The following is a 17085-nucleotide window of genomic DNA, read 5'->3' as shown; positions in this document are numbered from 1 at the left end:
CCTTCTGCTTCTTTATCTGTGAGTCTTACCTAATTTAAGCTTGTAGTAAAGCCTGTACAAAGGCAAGTTATATTGAAAGTTTAAAGGGATACTGTCATGGGAAAAAAAATTTTTTTCAAAATGAATCCGTTAATAGTGCTGCTCCAGCAGAATTCTGCACTGAAAACCATTTCTCAAAAGAGCAGACAGATTTTTTTATATTTCATTTTGAAATCTGACATGGGGCTAGACATATTGTCAATTTCCCAGCTGCCCCAAGTCATGTGACCTGTGCTCTGATAAACTTCAATCACTCTTTACTGCTGTACTGCAAATTGGAGTGATATCACCCCTCCCTTCCCCCCAGCAGCCAAACAAAAGAACAATGGGAAGGTAACCAGATAACAGCTCCCTAACACAAGATAACAGCTGCCTGGTAGATCTAAGAACAACACTCAATAGTAAAAACCCATGTCCCACTGAGACACATTACATTACATTGAGAAGGAAAAACAACAGCTTGCCAGAAAGCATTTCTCTCCTAAATGGCAGGCACAAGTCACATGACCAGGGGCAGCTGGGAAATTGACAAAATGTCTTGCCCCATGTCAGATTTCAAAATTGAATTTAAAAAAATCTGTTTGCTCTTTTGAGAAATGAGCAGTGCAGTGCAGAATTCTGCTGGAGTAGCACTATTAACTGATGTGTTTTGAAAAAAACATGTTTTCCGATGACAGGATCCCTTTAAGGGTAAGGTCACACTGGGCGTTTTGGGGAGATTTGGTCGCCTGGTGACTAATCGCCTCGTCTTTGCGGCGACCAATCTCCCCAAACGCCTTCCCTCACCTGCAACTTCAGAAAATGAACCGCAGCGTGTGATTAGCGCCGGTGTTTTTTTAATTTTAGCTGGCGCAGAGTGAGGGAAGGTGTTTGGGGAGATTGGTCGCCGCAAAGACGAGGTGATTAGTCGCCAGGCAACCAAATCTCCCCAAAATGCCCAGTGTGGCCTTACCCTAAGGCTAGAGCCAGATATTGCGGATCTCGGCCTGCGGGAAGGTCTGCTCCTCCTCTGTTCCTTGATGTGCCTGCACCTGGATACATTGCCTCGGCCGGCAATAATGTGTCAAAATATAATCTCTTGCAATGAGGAGTAAAGGCCCCCCATACATGGGCTGATAAAAGCTGCCGACAAACTGAATCGGCAGCTTATTGGCCTGTGTGTGGGGCCATACGACGGGCTTCTCCGATCGATATCTGGCCAATAGTTGGCCAGATTTCGATCAGGTTAAAAAATCCCCTTGGATAGCGGTCTCTCCCCAAGTGAACTGTTGGTATAGGAATGATTAAAAGTGACTGCAATCTCAGCTACTGCCCGTTGACCCGAGTATAAGCCGAGGTAGACTTTTTCAGCACATTTTGGATGCTGAAAAACTCGGCTTATACTCGAGTATATACGGTAAGCATCTAGTTGTTTTGGGGGCGAATCAGACAATCTGATCATTATGGGGACCTATGCTGACCTGTTAGGAGAGCCCTGTCCAATGGTTATCTGCTGGATTTGTGGCCAGACAGGCCATCAGTTTGGCCCAATACATGATGACCATTAAGCTAAACTAAGTCTGTACGGAAGGAACATAGGTGCAACTATCACCTGAAAAGGCTTCCCCACAAAGATTCTTAAAGGACCAGTAACATCAAAAAAATTTTTAAAAAAATTCGTTAGTATACAACGAAAAATACCGCTGCTGCTGGGCTCTAGATACACAGCGTTTCCATGGCGCAGGACTCAGCGGATGTATAAGTACCGGTTCAGCTCGGCTCCCCCGCAGGCTGCACGCTCGTGTCTGCACTCCTCTACCCTACTGCACCTTTTGTAGAGACATTGGGGAGGCTACCCACATCGCCTTCCTACTGCTGCTGTTGGACACCTGGGAGGACGGAGGATGAAGAAGAGAAGGAGATCGGGTCAGAGAACAGCTGTCATGGAGGAGAAACAGCAAGGGAGGAGAAATCAAACGCCATAGAATGGATGGTCGCCGTGTCGCCGTTTCTGAAGAGGAGCGGAAGTGGAATTTCAGTAAGTTATTTCTTAATAAAGGCTTTGCTATTTAAAGTTTAATTCGTCTTGGTGTGTTTTTTTCGTTGTATACTAACGAATTTTTTAAAAAAAAATTTTGATGTTACTGGTCCTTTAAGTAGCAATCCCCACCTGTGTGTTAATATACAATAATTAAAGGGGTGTTCTAAGATTTGTCACCAAGATTTCCATGAAAACAGTCATAAATGGAGATGAGCTGCCACTTGTAACGTCACCCTGTACTTAGAAGCTTTATCCAGGCACTGTATAGTTTTTTCCCTTTTAAGTAATTTTACCCCTGCAATTTTCTTGCCTTTTATCTATGACCTGAAATGCCTGTGAGAGCTTATGTTCTGTAGCATTAACCATTTTTTCCTTACACTAAATATAAAACAAGTGCAGGGCAAAGGATTTCCATTCTGTAATTAATAAAAAAAAAAAAGTAAAGAGGCACATCCTGCTGTCTTCCTGATACGGCACAGCTAGACTCCTTGTTGGCCAGTCACCAGCATGCACTAATTGTAAGAGGGCTAAAAATACAGCATGTTATAACTGGGCTGCTCAAATTAGAAGAAAAATGCTGCATCAGGTAGTTTGACTTTTATTGCATAGCCCTACTGTTGTCTTCAATGTGCTCTCTATCAGAATACTAGTACACTAGTATAATACCTATAAGTGTTACTAGTATTGTACCTATAAGTGTTCTTTGCTTTTTATCAGGTCCTGGCTATCCAGCCACTGAGGTCAAACTATTCTCCTGTTTATTTGGTGAACTTTTAGTATCATGTAGAGAATAATATTCTGAAACAATCTGCAATTGGTCTTCTCTATTTTTTTTTTATTTGTGTTTTTTGTAAACGATTTATCTTATTTTTTATTGCTCCAATTTGGAACTTCAGCACCTATCTGGTTGCTAGGGTCTAAATTACCCTAGCAACTCGGCAGTCAATTGAATAAGAGGCTGGAATATGAATAGAAGAAGACCTGATTATAAAGATAGGTAATAAAAAGTAACAACAGCAAAAGTGTTTTGGCTGTGGGGGTCAGTGACCCCCATTTGAGAGCTAAGACTGACATGAGGCATATGGTGCATGTGGAGGAATATACAGAAAAGAGGGAATCAATAGTGATGGACGAAAAATTCACCGTAGACAATTCCAACGCTTGCGACAATTCGACGCGCGCCTATTTTGTCCAATTGAATGGGTGTGCATAAAATTGTTGCCGGTGTCAGCAACAAGTGTGATCCATTGATTCCTAGTGAATTTTCCCAGAGGGGAAACACGGAAATTCGCATGCCGATTTGCGCCTGCCAAATAAATTCGCCCATCACTAGGAAACAATGGATCACTTTAAGAAGGAAGTCTGCAAACTAAAATCTAGGAATGCACTGCCACTGAAACATTTTTGTTTTTACTTCTTTTTATTAGAAAAGAATAGAGAACAACAAACATAGCGAATGGGATCGATCTATCAAGGCTATTACAGAACAACTCTTATTTAAATAAATGGGTTATAATACAGCAATCAGCACATGGCTTTGCGCCAGTGAAAGTCCCAGACTTTATTTATCGGCATAGGTATCACTCAGCTAGAGATAATACTCCCAATGGAAGATTGGCATATTCCAAAGAAGCTAAAACTGCACGTCACCAGCAGATTGATAGGTAACCAATTTATTAGCAGCCATTCCTAGCACTGTACAATTAGAACTGAGTGACAAACACCTACAATAACTGTAATTACACCCAAGAAGTAGGTGTATTTTTACTAAGGATAAGAAAAGTTTTCTTCATTATGCTGGAAAGTACTTCATCAAATATCCGGCTGATGGTAAACATGATTTATGGACAACAACTGCAGAGATAATGCCTACTTTTCATTTTACTCATGTAACATGAGCACAACGGAGACTCACACAATGTTTTCAGTGCAACTTCTATTGAAAAGCACAGACTGCAATGCAATATAACAAATTGTAGCACTGCCCATAGACCAGGGGTGTCCAACCTTTTGGCTTCCCTGGGCCACATTTGAAGAAGAAAAATTTTCTGGGGCCGCACATGAAATACACAACACTTTTGATTTATAAAAATAAAGGAAATACACAGAAATTAACTACAATACCAGCTAGATAACCAGATTGAGCTAAACTGCACGGGAACGAATAGCAAGAGCTATAAGGAAAATATGTACTATATTACCATTTATGGCTGCCAAATGTAAAACATAGCAGGCGATGGGAGAGGTGCCACTTAAAAATGCTTACCTACCTTTCCAAATAACCACCGAACGCTCACTTTCAGGTTGATCAATCAGTGTTTCTGCTGTAGGAAGCTGTGTACACCTCACAGGAACAAATAACTGTTTAAAAAAGGGTATGCTATGTAAAATGCCTGTTTATGGATGGCACACATCGCATACAAACAGGGTTGCCAGGTCTAATTTTCAAAACCAGCCCAAAACTAGCCAAGTGGCACTTCAAAGGTAGCCCACAAATAGCTCAATATTTGCAGTAAAAAAAAGTCTAAAAAATAAATGAATGTATGTGAAAATATGCCTTTTTTAAATTTTCACTGTTTTGCTAATTTTCCAACAAAGCAAAATGGTAGGTACAGACTTGACCATCACCAGGGGCGTAACTAAAAGAGGCCCAATTTGCACATACTGTGCTATGTTTGGGCTACTTTTGAAGTCGAATAAACAATTTATTTATAATTCATTTTTCAGTTACAAAATTAATTCTCTATTTTTGATACTATGAACTGTGAATTTAATTAAGAAGTGATTATTCATTGCAATGCACTTATAAGCTATTAAGTACATTTACCTCATAATTAATTATCTTAAAAAACAAATCAATTGATTATTGGGAATCACAGGGGGCTTGGGAATTCATTTCTTTTTAATTAATTTTTGTATTAATTCTAATTTATTGCACTGCTCTTTAATTAGCATTATCCTACAGACCTACAAACGGTGAATTTAGTAAAAATAATAATTCCAGAAAATTGTGGAATAGGTATATGGCCAAGGGGTGTTATTACACAAATCCCTACTTCCAAATTTATCATGTCAAATGCAAAGCACTAAGCCAGACTAAAACAGTTAAAAATTCTGTACCTGTAAAATTACTGTGCAGGTGTATTGTGCTGAACCAGGGGAGCTGAGGTAATAATAATTTGTTGCTGTGGAGTGCAAGAGTGCCAGACTTGCCAGTAAGCTGCAGGCTGAAGCTAGCCTTTCATTAGGCAGGAGAAGAGCCACGTAGTTTTGGGAGTTGCTCGCCACGTAGTTTTGGGAGTTGCGCTCTCTCTCTGTGCCTTTATCACGCTGCCAGACAAGAGGGGGCAGGGCCCAGCAAAGCCAGGAAATTGGCGCCAAACACACACGCTGCTAGCTAGCAGCAGCTAGCAGCCATTGGGGAGACTGGAGAACACAGGCGGTGACTTCATACACAGAGCGCCGGTGCTGACGTCACACGCAAAGCGCCGGCGCTGACGTCACACACACCGCATGCACAGCACAGAGAGGCTGCAGCCAGCAAAGCTGTGGGGAGAGGAGGCGTGCCTTTGCTCTGACGCGCAACATGCCAAACAGATTGCTTCCTGCTGGGCCGCATGGATCTCCATTCCGGGCCGCATGCGGCCCGCGGGCCGCGGGTTGGACACCCCTGCCATAGACCATGGTCGCTGTACCTACCAGCGGGAAAAAGCACCTGTTGCAACTGTTGGTGGCACGTGGGCTTTGAAATGACAGAAGAGTAGGCAATGTGCTGTAACCCTACTCATGTGAAGGCATTTATGTGAAGAAATTGCCTCCCTGTTATAAATGATTTATTTTAAACTATTATTCTATTTGTTTGACACAGATTTTAATAGATGGGGATGGTTGCCATGTCGGAGTAAAAAGTATACAAGGTGGCAAGTTATGTAGCAAGGTCAGAAGAGCTTTGCCGATGGCAGTATGAGACTGATTTATCCTTTGTGCCCTTTGTCATGTCAACGTATATAGTTAGCTAATTCATTTAGTGAGGCCATTTCTCCACATACATGACAATATCGGTATTGTCACTGTAATCAGGTTTGGGTGCTGTTTACTCTTAAGCTGAAATGTAACCACCTTGCCTGCATGTATTTATCCACTTTCTTCACTTATTTTCAACACTTTCCTTATTCCATAAAACTAGAAGTTATAACGCATGAAATTGTATAGGAAATATGCAGTTAGGGTTGCCATTTGCCTGGTATTTTACTAACCCAGATAGTAAAAAATGAATGTTTGGCTGGACACTATGCAGTGAAGTTAGACAATTCACCCTAAGGTGCTAGGCCTGGGAAACCCAACCTTTTTTCATCTGTAAATCACATTCAAATGTAAAAAGAGTTGGGCAACAACACAAGCCATACAAGGGCTGTGATTGGTTATGTAGTAGCTCCTATATGGACGGGCAGCCTACAGGAGGCTCTGTTTGGCAGTTTTATGCAACCTAAAGTTGTCTCTAAGCATGCAATTCAAAAAGAAGCGTTGAGGCCACTGAGAGTAATATGTTGCTTGGGAGCCACTAGTTGGGGATCACTGTGCTAGGCCAACCTGGGTCCATTTTTTGGAACCCGTACCCTCAACCTGCAATCCGCAACCAGGACCCGCAACCCGCATTCTTACCCGCTTGGACCCGCTACCCGACCCGACTCACAAGTACCTTATCCGCAACCCGGACCTGCTGACCATCAAGAATCAGGAAGTGCTGTCGTTGTAAACTGGAAGTGACATCATCGCAAGTAGGCGTGATAAAAAAAAAGGAGTAAAAATCGCTATTGAGAAGACCCAAGGCCCAACCCGCAAACCTGTAGAACCGCATCTATACCCGCAGCCGGAACCTCCACCTGCAACCCGCAGGGTACCGCAGGTTTTTGTGGGTAACCCGTGGGTACCCGACCGCTGCAGGACTAGGCCAACCCCCCCTTCTGTCTTCTTGATCAGGGATCATAAAGCTGGCCATAGATGTTGAGATTTTTAAAAGATCAGATCCTGATCGTGAGACCAAGATCTTCTCAGAACGATCGTACGATTGTACGAATTTACCATCAACTAAAAAGACCAATTTGCCAGGAAAACAAAGGGGAGCTGCCTGCTTGACCCTGCAAACATAGACAGATTGCACTGGGATCGACAAAGATTTTTTGACCTGGCCGATCAATTTCCTGACAGATGTCGGCCGAAAAATCGTAAGATGTACGATCGTTCAAATTCCACTAACCGCACGATAATTTCGAAGGATTGGTCGGGCTTCCCTAAAATCGGTCGTTTGGCAAGAAGAATCGTCGCGTCTATGGGGAACTTTACACAAATAGAGGGCTATGGGGTTGTGAGCATCTTTTTGTCCAGCCAACCAGCAATAATGGCAACTCAAGACTATTAAAATGCAAGCTGAACAACTTTATAAAAAGAGAGGGAAAAACCTTAAGGGAAAATAGACAGTCACTATTTTAGATTTGCATTATACCAGCAGTTGAATAAACATTGGACATACAGAGGATATAGCATAGAAAATTGGCATTGCAGACTTCCACAGGCCCGTGTGCACACGTACATATCCAATATATTAGCTCATACTCTGCATCACAGTGTTTTGTTTGTAATACTCGGGCAGGACCCACACAATTCAATGTTTTTGGGGTGCAGAAATATTTCATAGAATGTTTATTTTATAAAAAATAAAATTCAGTTAAACTTCCCCATTACATTGCCTCCACTAATTTTGTTTTTTGTTTTTTAATTTTATCTACAACAGAATTTATTATAACCACCAGTACAAATGTCCTGGTGCCACAATCGAAAATACATAATTAGCTTCCTTCGTTGATGCTTGCAATTATCGCCACACAAAAGTGGAATCTTAACACACATAATTGCTCAGAAAATTGCACCTGTTTTGCCTTTTTAAAAAAAAAAAAAAAATTTATGCCTCATAGTTATTAAATATTAAAATGATTAACGTTAGCTTTCAATGCAGCAAAAACTTGTCTCAATGAAATGAAGGCTTGCATACAATATATTCCTGTTGGTAGTGCAATTTATGAAACCAGGTAAAAAGTAATAAATACAATATCATTTCAAAAGTACATCTGCTATAAATTGATATTGGTAAACTGTTTGGGGTAGGGACTTCATTCCAACTGGGTAAATCCCTAGCACTAAAGTATTTATTTATTTATTCTCAATGCTTTAAATTATACTCGTTTGTGTTCACGCTTTGTAAATCCCTGTATACACTTGTAAAGCTATATAAATACATACATACAAATGCAATTTCCTGTTTTAAATCAGCAGGATGACCCATGATCCAAAATGTTGACGCTTCTTCTTTTATGTCAGCCAGTTATCAAACACACAACAAGACCACGGGCCAAGTCAAAGTAATACATTTTGTCATCAAATTATAAAAATAGTTTATATACTATAGCAGTATACTAGTATAGAGTCTAATAATGCACATTATATTCTAAGAGGTCAGATTGCCACAGCTTCTAAACCTTATCTTCTAAAATGTTAATAGCATCATCATCTGCTCCTACAGCTTCCCATTATATAAGCACATATAGTGTTAAAGAATAGATATAAAGAAAAGCATAATTACCTTTTTCTTCATGTATAGTAAAAACTCCAACTCCTGATCCATCCCTTATTGAATATCGGATTTCCCCGTCCCTTCCTGTATCCTCATCATGAGCTGAAACAGTCATTACCGGTGTCCCAATGGGAACATCTTCTCTAATGGAACCTCTAGTTACAAAGTCTGAAAATAATGGCGTATGCAAATTCTCATTGACATCAATGAGTTCAACATCAATGTAGCAAGTAGAAGATAAGGAAACAGGTTTGCCACGGTCCTTTGCCCGGGCAGTCAAGTTGTAAACCTGCTTCTCCTCAAAGTTCAGCTCCTGAATGATGCGTACGGCTCCACTCACTTTATCCACTTCAAATTTTCCATCACCGTTTTCCAAAAGGCTAAATCGAACTTGACCAGAAAGCCCTACATCTGGGTCATAGGCATCCAGCCAGGTTATCACTGTGCCCACTGGAAGATCTTCTCGAACTTTGACATGATAGTTAGAAGGAATGAATACCGGAGGGTTATCATTCACATCTTCTACTGTTACTTTTAAAAGAACAGAGGAAAATAATGGAGGTTCGTTTTCTGCTTGGTCCCTAGCTTCTATTTTTATCAAATGTGTGTGCTTCTTTTCCCTGTCTAATGGTGCAACTGTTTTGATAACTCCAGTTTTGCTATCAATTGTAAAGATATCTGTGTCAGTAAGAATAGAATATTTTACTTCTCCATTAACACCCAAGTCTTTATCCACAGCCTGTACCTGAATGATAGCATGGTGCCCTTCCTCATTCTCTTTTAAATGGACAGAGTAACTATCTTGCAAAAACTCTGGTGGGTTGTCATTCACATCAAGAACACTGACATCTAAAAGACTCCATGAGGACTTCTGTGGTATTCCAAGATCATATACAGTAATATTTAAATGATATTGGTCTTTGAGCTCTCTGTCAAGTGGCGATAAAATCTTTAACCAACCAGTTTCCATATCCATAGTGAAACAACTATCATCATTGCCTCCTGAAATGGAAAAGAGTAGTTTGCCACTGAAACCAGCATCAAGGTCATCGGCTTCCATATGGATGATAGTTGCTCCCACGGGTACATTCTCTTTAATTGCTATTATGCTCGGCAGGGTGCTTTTAAACTGAGGGACATGAGTGTTTGTCATGTGAGAGTCAAAGTAGACCTCCTCCTGTGCTCCATGATTAAACAGTTTATTTGCTTGTAGAAGGCGCTCAGCAAGCATTTTAGCAACACCGGTCTCCTCACAATTTAAGTGAACACTCTTGCGGCTTGAAGTCAAAGTAATGTTTATATAAATTGGCCGGGCCAGGTTTTCTCCATCTGTAGCTGTAATCTTCAAACTGTAAAAAGATATTTTACTTGCAGGCCCTTCTGAAAGAGGCTGTTTCAAAGAAAGTACCCCAGAATTGGGATTAAGTGTAAATAAGTCAAAGTCATCTCCAGATTCAATTCTGTACTTTACCAACTGAAGTTCATCAGCATCTATAGCAGAAACAGTGGTTATTTGTTCTCCAACACCAAGGTCCTTGGGGACTGTGCCTTCACAATTAATTTTCTCAAAGAGCGGTATGTTATCATTTAGGTTATTTAAGGTTATTGTGACCGGGATCTCAATCTCTCTGCGATAAGGCAAGCCCCAATCTGATGCTCGAACCTTTAGAGTGTATATTCTAGGCATCAACTCATAATCTAATTCTTCTAAAGTAGTAATCACCCCGGAGAAAGGATCAATGGCAAAAGGCTGAGGATTGATGTTAGCAATGCTGTAAGTTATGAACCCATCTTCTCCTTCATCATGATCAACAGCATGGACACTGAACACGCTGCTCCCAACTGGAGCATTCTCATCTACTACAGCTTTGTAAGAGGTCTGTGTGAATTCAGGGGTATTACTATTCATACCAAGGACTTTGATCAACACTTTTGTAAAAGCTTTCTTGTCGCTTGTCATAACATCCAGTTCAATGTGGGATAAGATTTTTGCTTTGACAGGCAATAAGGTGGAAATGAGGCCAGTGTTTGGATTTATACTGAATCTGGGTTTGTCTGCACTATTTTTGAATGCATATTTTATGTTTAAGTTACTGGGTACTGCTTTGACTAGAACGACTGGTGTATTGGGAGGGGCAAACGCACTTACTTCCACCCTGTAAATGTCTTTTTCAAATTTAACTATGCCATGTTTAAATCTAGGGGATGCCAAATGGATAACTTTAGTAGCTGAAAACTGTGGCGGTGAACCCTTGTCTTTTGCCTGGAGTGTAAGATTATACCCAAATGGCTGCATTTCCCATTCAGTCTCTTTAACTGCTACAATTTTGTATTCCTTACTTCCAGGAGAAGTCCTAGTTGTTTTAAAAAGCTGCAGAGGATCACCAGCAATAATGCTCAAAGAGGCAATTTCACCATTGGGTCCTTGGTCATTGTCATCTACTGTTACAATGGCGTATGTTAAATCTTTATCCAGTTCAGAATTAATGAGCCGAATGGCAGAGATGACAGGAGCGTGCTCATTGGCTTGTTCTACGTAAATATTCAGTCTAGCCATACTACTGATGCCACTGCTTCCATACAGTTTCAGTCCACGATCCACAGCAAGAATTTCCATTTCATAATGTTTGGTCTCAGAGTAGTCAAGTCTTCCGGTCAATACTATAGTACCACTGGTGGGGTGAATTGCAAACATGTCCGTTCTCTCCTTGAAGCTGTAGTAAAACTCTCCATTTGTCCCTATATCTGCATCCGTAGCAGTAACTTTAGCAATACTGCTTCTTATTGCTGTGTTTTCAGGCAAAGACACGCTGTAGGATGTTGGTGAAAATAACGGTCTCAAGTCATTTGTATCCAGTACCTGAACCCTAATTCGTGTACGGGCTTCAGCATTAGAGTTCTTTTCTACTGCTTTCACAGTAAGGAGGTAGTTGTCTTTAACCTCTCTATTAAGGATAGCGGTATTACCGCCTTTGGTTCGTATCCTTAAAAAACTAAAATCTCCCAGGTTGTACTCTTCAGCTTTAAAGATGTTCTCATTGTCACCAGAGATTATTTTGTACTTTATATCCCAGGAAGGATCTTTAAGGTAAATCCCCATATTTGTTGGGTGACCAACATAGGTCTTGGCAGCTGAGTTTTCATACACAGTGGCATTGTACAAGTACTGAGTAAACTGCATTGAAGAAGACGATGTGTGCAGTCCATGGCTTCCTTCACAGTTGCCAAGATGCTGCAGCATCAGCAATGATAGCAGCATGATCAAGTATTTCCCCATGGTGGTTGAAAAATGTATAATCTCCTGTTGGGAAGGATAAAAAGAAAGATTAGTTTCTGAAGAAGAGCAAACAAAACACATATATAAACAAATTTATTTATATACATATGTCCAAATACTTGTGCTCTATTCCAGTGATCCCCAACAAGTGGGTCGTGATCCACATGATGCTCAACAACCCCATGGAAGTTGTTCCCAGTGGCCTCAAAGCAGGTGCTTATTTTTGAATTCCAGGCTTGGAGACGAGTTCTGGTTGCATAAAAAACTGATTTGTAGGCTGCCAGTCTACATAGGGCTACCAATCTGCCAATCACAGCCCTATTTTGGCATCCCTGGGAACTTTTGTCATGCTTGTGTTGCTCCCCAACTCTTTTTACATTTGAATGTAGCTAACGAGTAAAAAAAGGTCGGGGACCACTACTCTATACAATGCTAAGGTTACAGCATGAAGTTTAAATATGGTAGATGCAAAAATGGTATTACACCTAAGGAACTAACCCCCTCTTCCAACAAAACCAAATGTAGCTGATCAGAAGTTATGATCATTATAAATTCTGAATGTCCACAATCAGCCACTTTGGCCTTTTGTCACTTGTATATATGGTACAATCCTTCACAACACACCACAGGGCAAATGTGTCAAGAGGGGTGCTGTGAGATGTAAAAGATCAAGTTATGGAAGTTTCCTTGGACATCCAAAGCCTAGTTCCTTCATATATAAATATGCTTTTATGACAGCGTTTGTTGCTTTGGATACATTTATATGGAACCATGTGTCTCTTTTCCTCATGAGGATCCATCTAGGAACACAGACAAATGAGTCATAGAAACAGTACATAACTCAGATGTATCATCACGGGTCTCAAAAAGGGTCGCTAGCACATTCTCTTTGATATTGTGGGAATTTACAGCTACTCGGAAAGCTTCTGAATCCTAAGCACACATGTGAGTACCATAAATGCTGTCAGCATTTCTGTATACAATAAATCAATGTCTAGGGTGTAACAAATTATTACTGTGCTAATACAGCATGCTCATGTAGAGCTGTCAAAACCATAGGAGACTGCTTTACATTCCAGTGAATTCAACGTGTAAATATTAACAGATAAATTCTAGGTGGCTTCCACATGTAGAATCGTGCAGAATGCAGTATTCCTAATCTCTCCCTGAGTGGGCCATGGTTACCTGCCCAAAACAAACATTCAGAAGACAAAAATGTAATATTTGTAGATTATATTTGTAAAGGGAAACCAGTCATAATATGTGAATGTACGTTTCAAACTAAAATGATTTAGGGACAAGGCAACTCTCAGCCAAACACATATGCATTTTATACTAAGAATGCAGCAGCTGAGAGAAAGGAAAATTACTTTACAATATACAAGAGCTATGAATAACCTGTAAAGTTATGTCATCATTTGTGCTCAATGATGTCACTTGTATCACACAATTTGTTTGTAATACAATGTAATCTATGAACATCGCCTTGGGATTTAATAACTAAACACCCTGCATCTGAAATAAACTTGCTGTAATTCAATCTTTACATACAAAAATTTAAAAGAGGCCACTTTTATAAACCTTGAAAAAAAGAACTCAAAATGGGCAACAGCCAAGGCCCTTTAGCTAGTGTAAACTATATTTATTGAGGCATGCCAATAACCGCTTAAAAATTGTTTAACCTCAAAATTGTATGGAATGTTATCACACATGCCTCAAGCCATTAAGACTTTGCCTATTCATCTGGATATGCATTCAGAGATTTTGAAGACTTTATTCCAAGACTATAAAAACATATACAACCCCTTGTCAAATGCAGTATATGTATTTTAAGGTTGATGGCACATGGGGCATTTTCTCTGCCTGCTAAATGGGTCCAAAATTGTCCCCTGCCACCTCCAATTAACTTGAATAGGAAATGCATGACCGAGCCTCTATGGAAGTACCATACACATGCTCTAGTGATCAAAAAGCACTAGAACAGGCATTGCCAGGCATTCCCACAAGTGGATAGAAAGATCCAGAGGTGGGTTCACGTGGGCCCTGACAAAAATACACCAGAGGAGAAAAGATCTGTTGTGCCATCAGTCTAAACGTTATTAAACATAGTTCAAACCCAATACAGACTGGACACATTCAAATAAAAACACAAACTATTGTTGTCAGGGCTGATGGCATCTTAAAAGTGAATAAAAGTGCTTTTCAGCCTGAACATAATAATAAAAGTGCTATAAAACACCAGCACTGCTTCTTGGCACCAGCAAAAAAGCACCAGTACTGGTTTTCAATTCAAATCCATGATTGTCCTCAATACACCTAATTCACCACCACAGAGAGAAGTCATAAATCTGTCTAGAACTACAATGGCAAGCTCTTCTGCCAAACCTCACTATCTAATAATGCTGAACATTTGCAATGCAAATGTCTTTCTTCCCATAAGACTTCAGTGGATTGGTGGCAAAATGCTCATAAATGAACCTCCATTGCCCTGAATGGTAAACATTTGATTTATTTAAGCCTTAATGCTAAAAAAATATATATATATTTTTTTTCCGTTTTTTCTTACTATAACATCCTAATTTTTAGTGGGAAAAAAAACTTGAATTTTTCAAACAGAAAAAAAGTTAAAATCTGAAAAAAGTCTGAATCAAAAAATACTATATCTTCAACCTGTCGATGTCCTGTAGAAGTCAATGGCAAAGATCCTATTTGCAATTTGAAGATATTATTGTATGCGCTCGGTTTTGTACAATAATCTGAACATTTCGGGCTTTTCTGCCGAACATCTGGATTTTTCAAGTTTCGGTTTTCATGCAAATATCCAAAAAAGTTTGTGTTTTTTTGTCAATCCGATTTTTTTGGTGTTTTTTTTTTATTGATAAATAAGGGTAAATGGATTTTAGTTTGGTCGGAATTTTTTTTATTTAAATAATAAAAAAAAAAAATCAGATTTTGATAAATAACCCCCTAAATGTACATAAACCTTGGGGTTTTAAAAAAAATGAAAAAAAAATAAAATCTGACTTTGAAAACGAAAAATGACACAAAACAATGCAATTTGCAAATGTAAACAAAGGCTGTTACTTTAGAAATAGCTCCAATTCATGAAATGCGGTAATAGGAGATAAAACACTACAGTAACGGTTACACTGTTAAGCAATTGCTAAAGGATGTGAAATTCGGCCTAAACAAACAACTGTCAAGGACACACTGAAACATTCCAAGCTTCCTGGACAGCCTTTAATAATTTCCGATTGCATTTGCTATAGCATACTTAACACTTTCTTGTCAAAAACAACTGTACTGTTTTCTTCTCTCTCCACAGAAGCTTTCAACTCCTGCATAGTATTTCCGCTTTCAGCTCCCCAACCCATGTTCAAACATCCTTAAGTGCAGAGACATAAAAAAAAAGCCCAAGAAGAATGTGAGCACTTATATTTGCCTATAGGTTTTCTCTTGCATAAGAGCAACATCCAGCATTTTACCTCTTTCAGAATAATTCAAAATATGCAGAAATAAAGCAAGTCTATTAAGATGTTATCCAGCTCAGAAATAAATTACTTTTTTAAGTTTATACCCAAGTTAAAATGAGTTTGCCTCTGTTTTGGATTAATAAAAGTCGCCAATGCCCAGCAGAAAACGTACGTTCCTTTTAAGAAACTAGAGTTTATACATTAATATACTATATTACTCTTCTTATCCTTTATGTATACAGGTAGTGGGTCCATTCAGAATTACAGGATGGCTGGCACCCACAGACTTCATTTTAGTCACATTTTCAAAAAATTCTTTCCCTTTTCTCTGCAATAATAAAATGTATAAAAAAATCTTGTACTTGATCCCAAATAAGATAATAAACATCCCTATTGGAGCTGAACAAGCCTATTGGGTTAATTCATTTTTAAAAGACTTTTTTTTTAGCAGACTTAAAGGGATACTGTCATGGGAAAAAAAATTTTTCAAAATGAATCAGTTAATAGTGCTGCTCCAGCAGAATTTTGCACTGAAATACATTTCTCCAAAGAGCAAACAGATTTTTTTATATTCAATTTTGAAATCTGACATGGGGCTAGACATATTGTCAATTTCCCAGCTGCCTCAAATCATGTGACTTGTGCCTGTTTGCTCTTTTGAGAAATGTATTTCAGTGTAGGATTCTGCTGGAGTAGCACTATCAACTGATGCGTTTTGAAAAAAACATGACAGGATCCCTTTAAAGTATGGAGATCCTAATTACAGAAAAGTATCCGGTATCCAGAAAGCTGCAAATTACAGGAAACCAATCTCCCATAGACTCTATATAAATCAAATAATTCTAATTTTTGAATCTAATTTCATTTTCTCTGTAATAATAGAATAGTACCTTGTAATTGACTCCAACTAAGATATAATTAGTACTTATTGAAGTTAAAACAATTCTATTGGGTTTATTTAATGTTTACATTAATTTTTACTAGACTTAAGGAGCCAAACTACTGGAAAACCCCAAATTCCGTGCAATCTGGATAACAGGTGCCATACCTGTATAGCTTAATAGAACAACTATAGAATAGAAGAAAAGGAAGTCACCTTAAAATATATTTTAAGTTTAACAAAAAATATATTGCTGTACTTTAAATATATATATATATCTCCTTGAGAGAGGTCCTTGTGTGGGACCGAAACGTTGGATTAATAAACTGAGCAGCTAATGAGAGGCTTAGGTTAGGGAACGTCAGAAATTATAAAGTAGAAAATGAGGTTCTGTCTGTCAGAGAAACTAATGCTGCAGGGCTGATTATTAAATTCTGATGAACTGGTGTGAATATTCTATTATACATATTATAATTTGTAATTGTGCCTTTTATGTTACATACACTGTACATGCTGTTCCTGCAGGAGCCACCATTAATTACTGAGCAGGAAGGTGATCATTTTTGTACAGGGTATAATATTCTCAACAATGGGCTGCAGCTATGGACAAAAATGACAGAGGATTATATGGCATGATTGCAGCTTTTAGGGTGTTTCCAAAATTGGTTCCACCTGGAGAACCTTCAGCCTCCCACCTCCTGCAAATAATATTATAGTTGATTAAGCCTTCCTGACAGCTCTTCTTTTCAATAAGAATCCTATGGGAAT

The 17085-nt window shown here is 39.1% G+C and overlaps 1 protein-coding gene across 5 annotated transcripts in view; it reads right to left on the bottom strand.

Moving 5' to 3' along the window:
• The window catches only part of LOC108706612 (protocadherin Fat 1), a 173242-nt gene that overhangs the window by 112128 nt on the left and 44029 nt on the right, over window positions 1–17085 (bottom strand). For all 5 annotated transcript variants that reach the window (XR_005964876.1, XM_041579499.1, XM_041579501.1 and 2 more), the window contains exon 2: window positions 8697–11988. Coding sequence is in view for 4 of the 5 variants with exons in the window: in XM_041579499.1 (XP_041435433.1) it covers window positions 8697–11964 (3268 nt within the window). In the remaining variant the exon portion in view is untranslated. The remainder of the gene's footprint in view (window positions 1–8696; window positions 11989–17085) is intronic.

This window comes from Xenopus laevis, chromosome 1S (assembly GCF_017654675.1).
Source record: "Xenopus laevis strain J_2021 chromosome 1S, Xenopus_laevis_v10.1, whole genome shotgun sequence".
Classification (NCBI taxonomy): domain Eukaryota; kingdom Metazoa; phylum Chordata; class Amphibia; order Anura; family Pipidae; genus Xenopus; species Xenopus laevis.
Note: the sequence above shows the minus strand (reverse complement) of the source record. Positions and strands in the feature narration are given on the sequence as shown.